This window comes from Callospermophilus lateralis, chromosome 10 (genome assembly GCF_048772815.1).
Source record: "Callospermophilus lateralis isolate mCalLat2 chromosome 10, mCalLat2.hap1, whole genome shotgun sequence".
NCBI lineage: Eukaryota > Metazoa > Chordata > Mammalia > Rodentia > Sciuridae > Callospermophilus > Callospermophilus lateralis.
Window position 1 is genome coordinate 65644711 of NC_135314.1, and position 20162 is coordinate 65664872.

Sequence of the window (20162 nt, forward strand, 5' to 3'; positions counted from 1 at the left end):
TCCACATCCTCTCCAGCATTTATTATTGTCTGTATTCTTGATGAATGTCATTCTGATTGGTGTGAGATGAAATCTCAGTGTAGGTTTTATTCACATTTCCCTAAATTCTGTGAAGAATTTCTAATTCTGTGAAGAATGTCATTGGTATTTTGATGGGGATTGCACTGAATCTCTATACTGCTTTTGGTAGTGTGGTCACTTTAACAGTATTAATTCTGCTTATCTATGAATATGGGAGGTCTTTCCATCTTCTGGTGCTTTCTTCAATGTTCTATAGTTTTCATTGTAGAGGGCTTTTACCTCCTTGGTTAGATTTATTCCTAGTTTTTTGTTTGTTTTTGAGGCTATTGTGAATGAAATTGCTAAAACTATTTTAAACAGCTTTATTGAAATATAGTTGATGTATAAAAAATTCATGTTTAATGTATTGATTTTGATGATCTGTATATATGCATATTCCATGATTTAAGGTTTAGAAGTGTTTTCAATTTCAGGATATTCTGAATTTTATGCAGACAGCATTGTTCATGTTGCACATATTGAATGGCATTTCCAATGAGGTCTGGGGCAATACCCTCTAATAAAACATATTACTATTTCTGTAGCTACACTTATGAAAGTCAATTTTACAAGACACTTTTTCTCCAAAATCTTTTCAGGTTTTGGAACTACAAAGGAAAGATATGGACCCATGTCAATAAATTGGGAATCCATTGTTTTTCCTTAAAGAGGTACATCCTTCTATCTATTTCTGAGGATATTTTTTTCTTTGGCTTTGACATTTTAATTACACAATTGATGAATGTTTACTGTAGAAAAAAATGGCAAATCAGAACACTGGAGACTTATGAAATAAGCAACCATCAGAAAAAATAACCTCCATCTGGAATCCTCTTGATTTAATCCCCAAATCCCACGATATAGCTCCACTTCCTCTAGCCAGGGAGCTAACTTTGAAATGTAAGAAAGAGGCACGGGAAGGGCTGGGTCCTTGGCAAATGCTTTGCACTTGGGAGGCACGAACACTTGTTGAGGAATGTGGGCCAGGCTCACTGCCTTCCCCTGGCTCTGAAGGAAGCAGGGGGAGGAAGTAACAGGTACTTGGGCAAGATAGTCATGGAGAATACGGTTTAACTACTTAGTAATATATGCTTATGTAGAAAAACTAGGAAGTCAAAATTTCAGACTTCACTTAGGAATATATCATATGGAGAATAATCTAACCTTCAGTTCATAGTTAATTCTGGGTAGCTAAACAAGTGTGCAGGCCAGAGTGACTATGAAATATCATAAGATATCCACGTAAAGACATAAAATATTTACAAAAGGATGGTTTAAGCTTTATGATTAACATCTGGGTAATGGAAAGACTTCAGTAAGAGGATGGAAGCAGAACCTTTCTTTAAGCATTTTATTTGATTTTGGCACAACTGACTTTTGATTTTTATGTGCTAAAGGAGCATAGATGAAACAGATAATCCAAACCTAGCAGAAACTGAAAAACTATTTTTAGTTTTGAATTTTTAATGTAGTCAGAAACAGACAACCTGTCTTATGAAAGAAAACCTACATAAATAGATGTACATGTCTGTACTTTCTCAGAAGGTACTAAAATTGGGCTTTGCCCTTGGAGTGGGGAGTGGCAGTGAAGGGAAGACTTTGCCGGAACTGGGCTTCATGGGCTGGTAGCTTCCCTAACTCTGTCAACAAACCATTAAACTAAAACAGAAAACTAGGCCAGTGTTAACATTCTCCTCTCCTTTCACTTGATGGTCTCTTCACTTAGTGCTTTTCTAAATAAACATCCCCTCTGAGTTTATGCTCAAATCAGACACTCATATTTGTTCAGGATTTATTCATGTTTATACTGGAGATATGGCTACTACCTGAAAATACAGCACATAGGGGGGCATTTAACTTGAAGTCACATGGAAACAGGCTTATTCATGCTTGTGACAGCAAAAGGCCAGCCCACAGAACCTCTGATAAAATGTTCAATAAATATATAATAAAATACCTTGTCTATATTTGATGTTGTATATATATAATTATGTCTATGGTTTGTGTTTTATGTGTCATAATGAATGGTAATCACATATAATATGTATTAATTTTTACCAAATATGTGAAATAAAATATTAGTTCCAAATCCACTAAAAGAAATAACATTAGAGACCATTGTCAAGAACCAAGGAAATACTGCCAATAATTTTACACTAAGATTTAAGTTCTGAGGCTACAGGCCTTGTCTACAAAAAGCTAGGGACAATATGACAGGATGTACTATCAACATTTAAACTGGAACTTGCCCAGCAGGGATATCTTTTCAGGTTTTGCTCTTCTCATTCCACAGTTTATATCTGACCACAGCAACAGGTGTATGGAAAGGGAAACGTGATCCAAAGGGCAAAGGCCACTTCCTCCTTCTGTCTTACGCTCTGGCTGACTGGCAATGTGATTACAGGGCCCCTGGCATGTGCACTTGGGCAGCTCACAGCAGCTGTCCTGAAACTTGGCCACACATAGCTCTTTGGCAGGTGTTTGGCTCTGTGTTTCTGCAATGCCCAGCCTGGCCCAGCCGTTAGCAGGAGAATCCAAGGACAATATTCCCAAAGCGTACTAGGCAGTATTTTGGCACCTACTACAAGATGGATAAACAGTGGATCACAATGCCTTCTTCTATTTCACAGGCTAGAAGGGAAAACAAATAGTCAGTACTCCCAAAACAAATGTAAATTATAAAATATGAAAAATAAAAGGTCTGAAAAGAACAGCCGTGAGAATATAATCTCAACTAGAAAGATCTGGAAAAGCTTTTCTAAAAAATGGACAGGGAACCTTAGCCTTGAAAGCAGAGACAATGAAACCATGGAGTGTGCAGAAGGAAATCCCAGGCAGGAGAAACAGTGTCTGTGAAGGACCGAGGGTGATGGGATGGGATTGAGGATGGATCCTAGAACAAATAAAAAGAAGGCCAAGGCAAGGATGGTGTGAAGTATGGGAAAGGTGGTGACAGAAAGACTAGTGACAGATTACAGCTGGGAATTTAGATTTACATAGGGTACAATGGGGCACAATCCAGAGTGTTATACTGAAAGATTTCTATTCTCTAATTTGTTTTCTTTCTTTCTTCTTCTCCTTTTTTTTTAAAAAATCACCATGTTTCATTTGCTGCAAATAGATTGGAGGGGAAACATTGAAAAAGGACTAAAGAAGAGACCTCAATGATTTAGGAAAGAATGCAGTTAGTGGACATGTGGAAACACTGAAGTAATTGAGATGTACTTTGGTAATCAGCTGTATGTGATGGAGAAAAGAAGTGTCAAGATCAATTTCTAGATTTCTGTTTGAACCCATTGGAGGGCAGAGATACAATTTCCTAGACTGAGAAAACTGGACCGTGACCAGTTTGGGGCAGGTTGTTGTGGAAGGCAAGCAGAAAGTCAAGATCAGACTTTAGCTATGGATGCGTTCAATGGGAAATAACTGTGCAGTGTCTTGAGTAGAGATGTCAGGGGACTGCAGGATGAGTCAGAAGTTCAGAAAAGCATCATGAGCTAGAGACATGTGTATGATCAGAGAGAGAAGAGTAATAGAAGGAAAACCATAAGAGGGTGATGCACAGAGCAAAGATGAGGAGGAGGGAGAAAGAGCCGAGAATAGGAGCTGTCCGCTCTAGTGAATGCTGCTCAGGAGTATGATCACAAGAGAACTGAAAAGCAACCAGCTGCCTGGGAAGCACTGAGGCCTTCCATAGTCTTAAAATGAGAAAACTATTGGATTAGTGGAGGTTTAAGCCAACTGTAATGAAAAGAAAGGTTAATTTGGAAATGAAGGAGAAGAGAGACAGTGTACCCATAAAATTGTTTGAAAAGTTTATCTATGGCAAAAAGGGGAGAGATAAGGTAGAAATTTATTTTCATATTATAGGATAGTAGCTCATTTTTAAATGACAATAATTTTTTAAATGATACTGATGGCATGACAACATCAAAGTGCAATAAGCTCGCAGGGTTTGTGCAGAAGGACTGATTGAAGGCTTGAGAAAGTGGGATGGGATGGCACTCTGAGCACATCCATAAGGACTGATCTTTGATGAGAGGAGAGCACCTTCCTTGGTAGTGAGAAGACTGGATGCTTCCAATTTCTCACTGAAGCAGGTGGTGAGATCATTTCTAAGCCAGTGGGAGGAAAATGGGCCAGAGATTTGAAGAAAGTGAAGGTACAAAATAGCTATGTCATAAAATGGCAGAACAAGCTTATGTGAGAATCATAACCATGCTGCCAAGCAGTGCTGAGACTCTATTTAAGACTGTTTTTCAAGAACAGTGTAACATCATCTAGCCCAGCCTTTGTTTCCACTCCCCTCATCACTTTCTGGAGCCCCTTACCCAAAGCCAGTTTCTACCATTTTTCACAATATGTGATGACAGACAATAATAATTCCACCTGCTGAGACCAACTAATCCCCCAACAGCTGCATGAGCGGGTACTATACTTTAGGCCCCTGCAGTCCCCTTTCCTTGCATAGTTTCTGTCAAGCCACCAAAACAAAACAGAAGGGAAGGGGGTGGCTTCTTCGCCTGTTTCTGCTTGTGTTCCTGGAGTTCTTCTCTACCTTGGGTCTGGAAAACATGGCAGTTTCCTCAGGAAGTGAGATTTAGCATTGACTCAACTTGCTTCACTTTTTTGCAGATTTGATACTCGTGATGGACAAATAGAATTTGTAGGCTGTGCCATTAGGGAGCTATACAGAGTCAAATAACTAGATGCATAAGGCAGAGGATTCGCAGCGAACACGATACCTCATTCCTCTGTCCCACAAACTTTTCAATATGACATAAACAGTAATACTTTACAGCAGCATTACTTAAGTAGTATTCACTAATATATGGTATTAATGCCACAGTATGAATACTAATGCTATTAATGCTATAGTATCGATACTAATGCTATAGTATGGCTAATTTACTAATACTACTGTATTAGTAAATACTCCTTGAATTAAGCAATACTGTTGTAAACTAATAAATGCCCTAACAAGACATCTGATGCCTCTATCAAAAGTTTCTAGCTGTATTGCTGGGCACGTTGGCACATGCCTGTAATCCCAGTAACTTGGGAGGCTGAGGCAGGAGGATTGTGAATTCAAAGCCAGCTTCAGCAAGAGCAAGTCACTAAGCAACTCAGTGAGACCCTGTCTCTAAACAAAATACAAAATAGGGCAGGGGATGTGGGTCAGTGGTTGAGTGTCCCTGAGTTCAATCCCCAATACCCCACCCCTCACAAAATGTTTCTGACTATATCAACGCAGAGTCTGAAAAACATAAGCTATTAAATGAATCCCATTGCACTGCAGATTTAGAAAACCAATCCTTTGACTGACTCGCTGTGAGCTTCTAAAGAAAAATATATTAAGTACTCAAAAGATTATTTACTATTTCAAAGGCTGGAGGTAGAAAGAGCATACATGAAGTTTAATATGATGGATGAGAAGTCCAGCATGAGGAAGTAACCTCTTGAGCTAAAGCCCACCCCACAAAATTTAATTTCAAAATTAAAGTTTAATTTTGACACGTAGGCAACCAAAAAATTGATGTGTAGCTTTTAATGCAATTTTCATTTCTGACAATATCATTTTGAGCTCATTCTTTGGCACCAAGATCAAATGCCCTTATTTATAGGCTCAAACACATAAGAGCCTAAAAAGGAAGTCACATTCAGCAGAAATTCTTTCCACACATGACCATTAGTATTTACTTAAATAGGAACATTTTACTTTTTCTCAGCTTAGTAGAGAACATGATGGGTAAGAAAAAAATGTGCTTAAAGCTCATTTGCCTTTTATTTTCTAAAATCAAAATTTTATTTTTAATATCAGGTTTAGTTAACTGTAGCTAAATCATAATGAAAGAGAAATTTATAATATTCTCAGAGGGAAGGAAAGATTGAAACAGATAAACCAACATTCAGAATTCTAAAATCTGCAGGTAATTTTCCATATTTCCCCTAATAGATATCAGCTAACATACAGGTTGTGGCCCAAAATGTATACATAAGACCTCATCCAAGCTAAGTGTCACTTGTTTTCCATAGACAATTTTCACTTGGCAGTGTGTGAGAATCCCCTGAAAACTTCAACATATTTTTCAAAGAGCAGTGCACTTGCATTGGAGACAATAGCAAGGCAAGACAGGTAAGATGAATGGCTCCCATTAATTTTTTTAATAGAAAGAAAAATAAAAAGAAAAGAGGCAACCCTATTTGAAAATGCCAAAGCCTACCTACAGGGCAACCGTGATTAAAAAAAAAAAAAAAAAAAAAAAAAAAAAGCTCATTATACTTAAAAAAAAAAAAAAGGAAAAAATTCTTCTAAAAATGAAACAGAAAAGCTGATGGAAAAGTAAAAAGCAAATCACCTCAAATAGAATGAGCTGCCATGAAATATCAGATTGCAAATCATTCATATGGGCTCTGCTTTCTCTGCCTCACCTGCCCAGTACCTGACAGTATTGTGACAATATGAGATCTAGAACTTTTCTATTGTGCTGCTATCTCCAGGAACATGACACACAAATCCAAGAATATGGTAATTCCATTTAGCATTTAAATTCACAGCTTTAACCATAAGAATTGCATTCAAATATAATTTTCTTTTACCTTGGTCTTTTCACCAACAATGTTCTTTTCCAGTTCTGCTATTTTCCGGTTTAGATGATCCAAAATCTCCTTCTCCTTCATAAGTTCAGTTGTTTCAGATTTCTGCTCTCCATCCAAAAGAGCACATTCCATATCCAACTAAGGACATAAAACAAAACTCAGAAACATTTCACCTTCAGGAATATTCTCAACTGCCCACTGCATTGATGCAGTTTAATAGATAATAATGTCAAAAAGTACTACCATATCAGCCAGATTCGGGGACACAGAGAGCACTCCAAAGAGCCCATGTGAGACTCAAGATTTTCTATATAAGAAAACTGGAGAGCCCAGAGTATATTTGCTAAGAAATCTAGCCATCCTGTCACTTAACTTTTCTAGTACAACCCCCTTTCTGCTTACTTTTCAGAGATATTTTGCTATTTACTTAGATTCAAGCACAATCCACATTGGAAATAGCCTTGTCACAAACCACATTGAGAACAGCCTTGTCTTTGTCCTTAGGGCACAAGGAGTGAAAGTTACTCCAGCCCAGCACTTAGGCTCTGCATTCCTAGCAATGCTGGCAGGAGGGGCTTCCAGGGTCTATGCACAAGATGACAGGTGAACAGTCCCCTTACTCCTCTATGGGGCTATTGACACCATCTGTAAGTGCAGACATGCAGATCCTTACCAGGAATAATTATGTGCTCTCATTCCATGACAAAAACATAAAATTGCCACTATCTTTATTAGAGTTACAGAATATGTGCTATCTGCTCCCTGTTTCACAAATCTCTAGAAAGCTGGGTTTATGTCTAATTCATGTGTGGAACTGCCCTGTAGTGATAATGTGATATCTAACTCATAGTAATATTCTCAGAAAAATGTTGCTTAGATTTGAAGCTGAATACCTAAATATAGGGTATTTCAGCTAACAGATTCTGTGATCATACACACATAATACTAGTTAAGAGAAAGTTGGCTTAAAGCTCATTAAAGATGGCTTAATATGTTTTTTTTCTCATCTGATTAAAAAAAAACAGAAAGAAAATAAAGGAATGCAGAATAGGACACTTTTGCTCTACACATGGTACCCATTGAACAGATGCCTGCTTGTGTTGACCTCTATGTATTTGGCCTCTGAGAACTGTGTCTTAGTGAGCAGAAATGTTTTTAAACTACAAGGGAAAAAGGAGAGGGTGAGCTCATGGTTTATACCTCTCTGGAGGATTCATCCATCTGGTCATTTATATCTTTGATTTTTTGTTCAAGTTCTTCAAGGTTGTTCAGAATTGTGATTCTGGCATCTTCCATTGCGGCTAACTCCTGAGTCCTCTGTTCTTCGCTTATCCCTTCTGGGGTCTGAAATTAATCAACACAGAAATGGGTTTCTCACACTATAATTTCCTGATTTGACTAACAAGCCAGCTGTAGATCTATAGTCTCACAACCTCCATGACCATGCAGATACTTAAAGCATCCCTGGAACAGTTTAATCTGAACTCTAATACATTTTCCCATAGAGGTATGCTATCCTCAGCAGCTATGTCCTTAGATAAGCTGGAATAAACCAACCTCAATGCACAAATCCATATTATTTTAAAGCTAAAATAACTAAGTGGTTAAAAAGATAAGGAAGCTGTGGTATAGACAGATTGAAATGGTTTCTGCAATGTTACAGAGAAAATTTGGCACAACAGAGAACTAGAACTAAGACAGGACTGTAGACATCTTCCTCTGGGACCTCTCAAGCATGCTGCCACCTTCATTGCAAGCTCAATGTTTTCTCTCATCTCCTATGGAAGCCTCTTGAATTTCTATCCAAACTGTGATGTCACTGCTAGGGTTATCTGCAAATGAGTATTCATGCTTTTTTATTTCGTTTTCAGTGCAAGGTAGGAAAACAAGGGCACATCATTTTGGCAATTCTCCAAATGATTAGAACTACACATTCAATGTTGCCAGTTGATATTTTGCTTTTTGTTACGGCACTATTTTGCTATTTTTGTTCTTCAGAACTTCTTTTAGATAATGTTTAAGACACTATCTGGATACAGTGGGTTTTATGACTGAAAATAGGACACTGGTGACCATTCATTTATTTCATAAAATACTGAGTTCCTTGGCAAGGAATGAGAAACCCAACCAACAAATTAAGTGAATGAGGGCATACGTATAGCCTTGAGCAAAGTTAATGACAAAAACTCAAAGAAGAAAAGAATATTGTGGATCATAACACACAGCTCAAATATGACCGCCTATTGTTTGAGAAGAGAACGTAGTAAAGTAAAAAGAGCCTCTTCTTCCTAGAATTTCAGGTTAACAATCTTGGGTATCACCTGGTGGTGTCTTTCAGACATGCCAGTATTGACATACCATGTATTTAATTCTTATCTTTCTTTGAAAAAGAAAGAATATTTTGAATGAATAAGACAGTAATTAGGCAATTTTACAATTAAAGATTGAAAACAGCAACCCAATTAATGATTGAAGATTAATTACTCCCTAATCCTTAAAAAGAATATTCAGATAAACCAAAATAACTGTTGAAATTTACTTATACATCACTAGGTTTATTTAACTTATTTATCAATCCTGATAACTTTAAGAAAACATTCCATCATGTCGTATTTAATGTGTTCTTTACTCATATTCTTTTTTCTTTACTTTGTAGCTACTTAAGGAGATTAAATAATAGAGCATCCAATATCTCAGGGTGGTTAGAACAAGGGAACCCGGTTTTTCTAAGCTTTGACATTTTGCTGGGTTTAACTGTCACTCAAGTCCAATATTTTATCAAATAAAACAACTGCTGACCTTTTTATCACAAACAATGGAGCTCATTGTCTTAATACTTGGGTGCTTATTTCAGGCCTTGAGGAATGCCTGCCACAGTGAATGGCATTCCAGAATCACTGACAGACATCCCAGCAGGAAAGCTCAGGAAGGCTAACATCCTGTTGGGTCAACATTACATATTAGGTTTCCACTTCCAAGGCGGTTTAAAAATATCTCTCTCAGTGGTGGAAGCAAAGCATTAAGAAAAGACAAAACAACTCAACAATCTGCAAAGGATAAACTTTATAAGTAAGTAGGGGGATGAAGATAATAAAGAGCAGCCACGATGGGTATTTGCACATAACTCAAAAATTTTTAGAAATTTGAAGTTGCTAAAACAATAAAAGCTATTTATAGAAATACATGGCATCTAGGAAATATCTGTGAGGTTTTTTTTTTTTTTTTTTTTTTTTGCTGTGTATAAGAAGGAAAATCAAAAGGCATTCTAAGATAGAATGTTTGTGATAGAATGAGGTGAAAACATTGTAATCTTATTAATTAATCAAATAAAGAAACCCTATAGAGAGCCAAGGTACAGCAGCCAATGAATTGTTTCTTTTATGGTGACCAAAAAAAAAAAAAAGTGAAAATGTAAATGTAAGTTCATTTTAACTTCTTTGGGATTTTTTTTATAGTAATGGATAGAAAACACTGATATAGTGACATTTTTAATAAGCACACTACACATACATATGCATCCTCAAATATGCCATCTCTGAGGTAATCTAATCTACACAGAGAAAGGTGAGAGATAGTAGGGACAAGATACTTTCCACTTGTCCCTTTTTTTGGCAAATATCTTGTTAGAACCCTCTTGCAACCAAAGGAGTTGGGGGTGCAGAACTTTCCACCATAGATGGAACAACTGGTCAGAAAGAGGAGGTGGGAGCTACTCCATTCAGCTTTTGGTTCAGGTGGTGGTTGGCAGGTTCACAATGGCCCTTTAAATGTAGCATGTTTCCAACTCCTGGGCATAGGTAAGTGTTAGGTAAAGTAAGTTCCAGAATGCTGAATCTCAGGCTTCATTAATAATGTTAAAATCTTCATTTAGTTTAATAAATTTAGAGTGGTTTTCATATTCCTCCCTTCCACATTTATTCCTGAATTGATTATAACGAATATTATATACTTCGTTAAGCAAATAATCCAGTGAAAAGATTACCAGAAGAAGAATATCCAAAACAAATGGTCGGTGTTTTTCATTTGTTTTCAGTCTTTTATCTTTTTTCTTGAGTTAATATGTGCCTCCCTGTCTTTGAAAAGTAGTAAGTGAAAACTCTTTCCTTTAGACCTATCAGCCTCTCACTTGCATTATAAGCTGCTGCAGGGTAACCTGAGGTGCCCCTGAAGTTTCCTGTCTCTAAAGGAAGCAGGACTTATGTCTCTTGTAACAATGGATGCTGCTCTAAGCTTCAGAGGCCTCCTATTCCACAGGAGTATATTTGAGAAATTAAAAACATCTGCCAGGATCTGCCTGTTTACACATCAACAGCTTTCTTGTTTCTCCAGAAGGAAACCTGTCTCCCAAAGCAATTTCCAAGAGAGCACACAGCTCAATGTTTTTAACAAAATAGAGCAGGTGTCCATCAAGGGAGAGATGTAGAAAAATTTAAGATGAAAAGTAAGTCACAGATTTCTAAGGAAGCCCAATGGCTGAAGACAACAGATCAAATTTTTCAACTGGGTCAAATACGTAGCCTGAACAACTGACAACTTTTGATTCTTCCATGTTCCATTCTTCTCCCCATCCTAAATTTCTAACAGTTTTAACTTTCTAGCAATAAAGATAGATGTCCTATTCAGGATTTCTCTCAACTCAGAATTAGTAAGGTAAATACAGTCATTCAAAGAAGGGATTGAAGTCCAACTGGATTTAAAGGTCCAGAGTCCTAATATGTGATAGGAGGACTTGGCAGGCAGATAAGGACTTCTGACCAGGAACATCCAACATAAGTCTTGCTGAAGTCAAACAAAAATGAAGAACAAACATACAAACTCCAGAGCCCCACAGACCCAGTGTGGAGCCCAGGCAGGACCAGGATAGCCCCATCAACACCCTTAGAGGCTGCACTGCCCCTTTGAACACCCAATGCCACAGCCCGCACCTCCCCACCCCCGACCTGACACTCCATGGCTGAAAGCAGATGTCTCCATCTTGGGACACCTTCCTTGCCATCTTCAGTTGTGGTAACTCCCAGCTTGGGACACTGGCTGGGCAGGTATCCATAGTCCCCAACTCGCCCCTCTCCCTGGAAGCTGCTAACCCGGTATAGTGACTGCGAAAAACAAAACAGCTCTCCGAGACAGGTTTGCAGACCCCTGAGCACAACCCACAAGACCTCCCGGGAGAAAGGTCTTTCATTTAGGAAGTAGAAAGAAAGACGGTGAGTGAAATAAAGTTTAGAAACTAAATTAGAGACTAGGAACCATGCGGTCTACAAGGAGATAAGACCAAGCACCCACATCACATGAGTGGGCCCCAAAGGAGATGCTCGGGGTGCAGTCTTTTATCTGGGACCAACTGGTGCCATACCCCATTTCCAGGTGCCCTGCACCCAAGACCAACCCTCCTACTCTGGTAACCTTCAACATCCTGAGGGTGGAGATACCAGCAAATAACAGAAAACACCACCTATTGGAGGAGAAAGGAAGCAGGAAAGATTCTGATATTGAACCAAAACAATCTTTGTTTCTTCCTCAGGACTTTTTTTCTTTTTTATCCCTCTCTATTCTCCTGCCCTCACATCCCCAACATTTGTGAAACCAAGTGCTGTGCATGAATTAGAATATTGAGAATGGGGATGTCTGAATAGTATATTACAGCTGTATTGTATATTCTTTTATCTCCTGTTTTTACATTTTTAATTTTTTTAAATATTTATGTGTGTTTTATATACTCTATTGTCTTCCCCCTTACTTGTCTCCCCAAGATCACTTCCTCTCTCTTCCCCTGCTACTATCTTCTTCGGATTTCTTTTTCATACGTCCTAAGATCTAATAACTCTATATCCTCACCTCCTACCCCGTCAACATCTTATCCTATACCTCACTCCCGGTTCTTTGTCCACCATCAGAAACTGTAAACCCTTTTGCAAACCTACTGTTATATTGTAGAAATCAATTGAACTCACCACTTCTGTATATTGTGACAAACTGTAAACGCCTTAATAGCAACCATTTGGTTTAAGGTTGTATATTAGGATCATTAACATTGTTCTTCCCCTCGAAGGAGAGGTATTGGAATCTTGCAGGGGCACTATAACCTAAAGTGTAAAAAAAGGTAACACCGTGGATCTGCAGTGCTAGAAGGAAAGACACACAACAACATGAAAAAAACAGGGAAGAAAGTGCCCCAAACAAATCAAGATACTACATTATTAGAATCCATGGCCAGCACAGCAGAAGAAATGACAGAGAAGGAGTTCAAGATGTACATAATTAAAATGTTCTGTGAATAAAGGACGATATAAGAGAGCAAATACAGGCAGTAAAAGGTCATTTAGATAAGAGCTACATAAGTAAGTACAGGAAGCAAAAGATTACTTTAATAAGGAGATGGAGGTTACGAAAAAAAAAAAAAAAGACAAAAATCCCTGAAATGACAGAAACAATAAACCAAACACACAAACTCCCCTGAATATGACTATGTGATAAACTGCTATCAGAATTTAACACCATGATGTTTCTCTCAAAGAATCAATGTGCACCCTCTCCTTATAACAAAAATTCCTGATGTGTCCTTTTCGTTGTTATTGTTCTGTGGTCATAATTGCCAAGAATTCAGAGTGGGACTTAATGGTAAGATTACTTAAGTTAACTAATTAATCCTATTTATTCTTAAATAAATAAATTTACCTTATAATTATGGCACTGTTTTTCCTTTTATTTTGGTGTTCTAATTTTAGTTTAATGAAATATTTATATTTTATTGTAAGCTCCTTCAATTCCTTTTTAGAAAAGAATGGGGAAATTTTTAAATTGTGCAAAAATACTGCTATTACTACTACTACTACTACTACTACTACTACTACTACTAATAATAATAATACCAACGATTGCCTTTGAACCCAATTTAGGAAATCCTAAAATTGATAAGACCTTTTTAAACCAACTACAATCAGAAAACTAAGTAATAATTATGATTACAAATAAATGTTAAACTCTTACATGCAAAGCAAAACAAACATACAAACAAAAATCCCATAAAGTCAATGGGATAACCACTCATGGTGATAGCTTAATTTGCCTAATTTGCCTACAATAACTCTTCTACAATAAAACACAGGACGAAACAATTTTTAATAAGTGGATTGAAAAATACATTAACAATTCAAATGTGAAAATATGCCCTACTGTATGTATAAAGATAAATTTGAATACCTATCAATATGATGAATTGAAAAATTTTGATAACATGCAACTTTGGCCAATGTATGGAGATGAAAGTATGTTCATAAACTATCAGTGACAGTGTCATATGTAAATATAGTTTTTAGAGAGTGTAATTTTGGAAATATTGATTAAAATGAGTGAACCTACAGATGCATTTGCACAGTGTGCAAAAAACAAACAAAAAAAAATATATACATATCCTAGAATGTTGGCTGTGGATTTTATTAGCAAACAACTTTGAATAACCCACATGGTATCTTCAAAATATAGAATTCAATTTCGCCATTAAAAAAAAATGGGGTAAGGCTGTGTGTACTAATATGCAAAGATGCCCAGGATATATAGTAATAAGGATAAATGCATACTATCATGGGTGTGCATATGTGTGCCTATGCCTATAATATGTGGTTGTTCATGAACAGAAAATATTAGGAAGACAGGTGAGACATTTAACTATACTTATCTCTCAGGTGTACAACTGGGAGTGGAGAGGGAGAAACTTCATTCTTCTCATCTGTACTGAGTATTTTTTACAATGTAAATTGGTTACTTATTGTTTACTTATTAGTAAACACTCTAATTTGCTAAACCTTGTTCAGTTGATTATCTTTTACATCGATTTTTCACTGAAAATATTCTGGAAAACGTGTGTGATAAAATCTCTGGTTTCCAGCCCAAAGCACAGGCATATCCCTAGGCTCTAAATCCTGGTGTCTTTGCTACCGGGCATTACCTTTGGTAAGATACTTAGGTAGGAGGACTCGCTGGAAGCTTTCAGAAAGGCAGACGGGGGTGTTGGGGGAGTCCTGGTGAGGTCGCCAAGCAGTTCATCATTCCTGATGTTCCTGGGGGCAAGGAAGCTGGCACTGCTCTGACTGAGGCTCCCAAAGCCCGCCAAATCCGCATTGTGGAGAGAGCCCTTCCGGTGACACCTGTATCTTGTGTCAGGGCACACCAGGGCTTCTTCAAACACGGACTCCTCATCAGAGATCTGCAGCTTTTCAAGTTCCCTGTTGATTTTCTGCACATCTGCCACGGTCGTGCCTGTGGACAAGCGACTGTCAGGCTTTGTGTACTCAGCACAGAGACTGAGGATGGTCTCCAGACGCTGTCTCTCCTAGAGCACAGGGAGGAGGGCAAGGTCAATGAATTTGTGAGAATGGAGACAACTCCCAATATAAAGGCTATCAACCCACAGACACTTGACTGGTGCTGACTTTGCATCATCTTTTAAGGATGTATTTAAAGATCAAGATGAAACTGTTTGCAATGCCTGGTTTTGTCCTAGACACTATTCTGGCTGTCCTTGTTGATCTCTATATCCCAGGATTGACTCTAAGTGCTAAGATATGCCATTTCTTATATGACTAAATCTCTAAATACTCCAAATATGTTTAAAATCTTCTCTTCCTATCCATCCTTTACCACCTTCTACTTATCTACCTATTATTCACTATTAGACACACAAAGAGAAAAAAAGTACTTAAAAAAAGTCTTCTAATTTAAAAGATATATCTCTGTCTTGCCGGGCTCGGCAGTGCATGCCTGTAATCCCAGAGGCTCAGAAGGCTGAGGCAGGAGGATCATAAATTCAAAGCCAGCCTCAGCATCTTAGCAAGGCCCTAAAGCAATTCAGCGAGGCCCTAAAGCAATTCAGAAAAACCCCGTCTCTAAATAAAATATAAAGAAGGGCTGGGCATGTGTCTCAGAGGTTAAGCACCCCTGGGTTCAATCATCAGTACCAAAAAAAAAAAAAAGATATATCTCTGTCTAATTTTCTTATAATATATCTCTGTCTAATTTTCTTAAAGATATATCTCCTAATTTTCTTGAAGTATTTCAAAATTTGTAAAACTTTTTTATGCCTGGTTATCACGTAAAGATCTTTTCTACTACTTTCTTATGTGAATAATTGAAATTATTTAAAAGGTACAAATGTTGCACTAAAATGACAATTCCACAATAAGTCCAAATAGAGAGATATCAAGGTAACTCAAATTCTAAAATCATTAAACATTTGATTCATTGAGCTGGAAAATAAAATGATAGTTCATTTGCTTAAAAAAAAATCAACATATAGGCCATTGATGTCTAAAATAGTCCTATGACATGTCCCCTTGACACATGCCTCATGCAGAACAGACATTGATGCTTTTTTATTTTAGGTTGATTAATTACGTATTGTGAGCAATGGAAAGCAATTTACTAATTGCCTCTCATAAACCTAGACAGCATTGTTTGGGGTGGGGAACCTCAATGTGTTTACCCTTCACATTAATTCCCATGCTGAAATGAAAAAAAAAAAAAAAAGAGCCTAAAACAAAGGCTATCTGTTGTGATTATATTTACCACACTGAAGGAAGACTCCAAAAGCCCTCCATATAAAAATATATTCCAAACTGCTGATCAGTAATAAAACAGGAAAATATTAAGCAGCACTAGACAGCTGTTTTCATTCCAATTTTAGCTAATTTGTAAAGTCAAAATTCAGATGCAGTTAGTTCTTTTATTAGTTGAGGTAGTAACAAGTAGAAAAGTCAAATAGGAACAGACCAACTCCCTAGTTACCATTAAACCTATCAATTAAATGACAAGTTAGAAGTCATGTAAGGTATATCTGACTTATATCTACCCTCTAAAGTACCCCCCTGAAAAAGGGGGCAATAGCTTGATCAAAGAGACCTTTAAACTAGTTCCCATAAACTCCCACCTCCCTTTCACTGCCTGAACTTCTGGACTCCAGCTGCAGCTCGGTCCTCATGGCCTCTTCCCAGGGCAGGCACTCATGGCCACACATCCTCAGCCCCAGGCTCTTCGGCACCCTGTCCATCCAGCAACCCTGCTGCTTATTTATCTCTACAGCTGCCACCAGCTGCCAAGCCCTACCCACTTCAACTTTATGGGGAGGGAGTGCCAGGATGCAACCTTCATTGCTTTGTTTTAAACTTCTCCCAACAATAAAGAAAATTCTACATGGAAATACGCGAACAACTTGCAAAAGTGTAAGTGGGGAGAGGGACAGGAGCAAAAAGTTATCTTACCCTTTCTCCACAGCATCTGCATTAGAGGCTAATCTCCAAAGAACAGTTCCCTTTCTGGCATTTAGATAATTAAATTGAAGCACCTAACCTCAGTCTTTAGTAATCTTCATAGATCTTTGTATGCATATATTAGCCTTGGCATGAATTACATTCAGGATTAAAGTTATCAGTTTCCATTGATCCAGTGAATGCTGCTGTCTTCAAAAGCATGAAAGATACTTCTGCCTAGACTGGAACACATAGCAAAATTCCTCCCACATCCTTCCCCAAATAGTTTCTTTTGCTGCCAGGGCTATTGCTTAATTCCAAAGGGAATAAATGATCCTAGCCTTATGATGAATGCTATTTCAGACAGTGAAACGCAGTATTCAAAGGCTTGTGCACAGGAAGTTTGGTCTACTGGTATGTGTCTCTCTCTATTCTCATCACACCATTCACAGCCAGTCTGTTCAGTCCTGAATCTCTCTCTCTCTCTCTCTCTCTCTCTCTCACACACACACACACACACCACAATGCTGCTCACACGTCTAAAAGAAATCCAGGCTGTGCTAAGACACTCTGGCCCCATAAAAGCTACACCGAAGAAAAACAAACTGATGTCGAAAAGTACGTCAGAAGAAAGTCTGCAAGGCATTTCAGAAAGCACTTCAGGAAGCCTTTTAAGGAAAACCCGAACAGAAATTACCCTCCTAAGATAATACTCCCTTCAGCCCTCTGCATTCTGGTATCTTATTTCTTCTTATACATCATCTTATTCTGCAGCTGCCACCAGAATAATATCCTTCACTCTGTGACCCAAAAGAAGAGTAATGATTATGGATAAGGACTCTCTGAGAATCAAAGAGGGCAATGTTAATAATGATGGTGAAATCTCAAATACAAACTGGAATTGCTCTCAGCACTGAGATGCACAGCCTCCTACCCAAAATTCAACTTTCCTTGAAGCTTCACCTGGAAACCTGCAAATTCAGGAGGCTACCTTCTTTAAGTTCTCCAAATCCTACCCAGTTTCCCAAATCATCCATCTATCATTTATTTTTTTTAAAGCTACCAGTACAAAGACTAAATACCCCCAAATTACCAGAAAACACTGGTGCTAAGGATTTAAGATTAGTCACTTTGAATCAAATTAGTTAAAATATTAAAAAAATTTGTGTTTCCCTTCTCTTCCCTCCATCTTCATATCCCACACGTCAAAAAAAGCTTTGAAGGGGATTCAGATGTTAGAAAAAAATACCTAAGAAATATTGCTATTCAATTGTTTTTCTCTTAGAGGTTAAAAAAAAAAAATGTGAACTGGGACTACGTTTTTGGACCTCAGAGCTTTCTTTCTTCTTCAGAGGAATGCGTCTGACATTGCCCCACTGCAGCTACATAGCCATCCACATTCTGCATGCACCCTGTCTCCTATATCCAACACCAGTCCATCTAGGCCTCAGGACTGAAGGTGCTGAATAAAAAATGAATTATGTCCCAGGAGCTTGGAAGGGTGAGGGAGCAGGATCGGGAGTTCAAAGTCAGCCTCAGCAACAGCGAGGCACTAAGCAACTCAGTGAGATCCTGTCTACAAATAAAATACAAAATAGGGTTGGGGATGTGACTCAGTGGTTGAGTACCCCTGAGTTCAATCCCCAGTACCAAAAAAAAAATAATAATAATAATTATGTAGAGAAACAACTGTTGACATGTGAAATCTTTATTAAATCATTCTGTTGTATGTTGGGTCACTTATTGTATACAACAAAAGGTTGTAATACTTAGATATAATTAAATTGAAATTAATTTTTTTTCTTTTTAAGACATGTACTGTAAGTATGGTTTTACTTTTCTCTTCCGTTAACCCTAGGGATTCAATGTCTCCATAATCTTCTGTTTGACAAAAAATTTATTAAGTTACTTGCTGCCTAGTAATGTGGTTGGGATACATAGATTTTAAAAAGACATTAAAAAAGACAAATTTGTTTTCTTAATTTTTGTATCCACCATCAAGTCCTTAACAGGAGGTCTGAATAAGTGATCAGTTGCAGAAACAATGGTAACAGTTTATGGAAAACCTATGGATTCACATATGGGGAACCAATACACAAAAATTACAGAAAATAAATTTGAGTTGAGTCCTTAAGGATAAATATAAGTCTTGTGGTATGTTGGGGCAGTGGGTAGGCAGGACATGTGCTTTAAGGAATCACAGAATCAAGGATACAGAATTGAGTAATGTCATAGTATGCTCAGAGATTAGCAACTAGACTGTAGCTAGAGTGAGGGATTCTTAGCTAGGAAGAAGGATGAGGTTTCTACATAGAAATGGGCCACCTGTCTTCCTCTACAAGGAATCCCAACAGTTCCATATAAACTTTTGGAAAAGATTCCTAAGATACATCAATAAGAGTCATAAACCCCAGTTTAAAATGAGTGGCAGAATAAGAAGAGGTAGCAAGTGTGAAGAATTTCCAGGATTTCACCAACACATGCTGGTGTGTCAATCAGATAGGAGAGTCAGGAGGAAAAAGAAGCAATGGCTGAAAATATTTAATGTGAGTTTATTTGGTTTTATAGTTAAATCCCTGGGGGTAGTAACTGGGGCAAAAAGTCTCTCCTGTTGCCCATCTCCAAACTCAATGTGGACCTCAGACTTGCACTGACCAGTGAAATTTGAGAAGCAGTGTCATTCCTGCATGAACAGTAAGTACATAATTCATTAAATGCCTTGCTTTGCTATGGTAAAGTGACCCTCCAGATGGTGCTGTCTCCATCACCCTGGGTCCCAAGTGAAGAGATGAAATAGAGGGCTCAATCAATCCACACTTGCTATGGAGTATAAGGGAGAAATAGATCTATGTTGTAGTAAACCTCCAAGATACATTTTTCTTTTAGCTTTTCCTTTTCCAACAGAAGAAACTCATCATGATTGATAAACTGTGCTTAATTTTAGGCAGAAACCTGGCTCAAAACTTGGAGAGGAGGAACTCAAGGAACCTCCTAAGGAAATCTCAGTTATTTACTATGTCATAAAGAATACAAACAGAGGCCTGGCCTTTGCCTTTCACTTTTGGAAGGTGACCTAAGTCATAGTGAATTGGAGTCTCTGTCTAGCACAGAGTTGGCTGCACCTGATAATCACAGGATAGGGATTGGCCACCGGAACAATTAACTATGTGAGTCAGTGTAAAAGCTTTGGGTCATGGGGTATCAGTCAACCTGGAAATTGGGATCAACCACATGGGCAATCAATCACTCACTCAATCTACA

General features: G+C 37.8%; 1 protein-coding gene across 15 annotated transcripts in view; it reads right to left on the reverse strand.

The window, feature by feature from the left end:
• Positions 1-20162, reverse strand: part of Phldb2 (pleckstrin homology like domain family B member 2) — a 105148-nt gene that overhangs the window by 46129 nt on the left and 38857 nt on the right. For all 15 annotated transcript variants that reach the window (XM_076869085.2, XM_076869082.2, XM_076869076.2 and 12 more), the window contains exons 3-5: positions 14606-14989; positions 7861-8004; positions 6661-6798 (exon numbers count right to left, since the gene is read on the reverse strand). In XM_076869085.2, coding sequence (XP_076725200.2) covers positions 6661-6798; positions 7861-8004; positions 14606-14989 — 666 coding nt within the window. The remainder of the gene's footprint in view (positions 1-6660; positions 6799-7860; positions 8005-14605; positions 14990-20162) is intronic.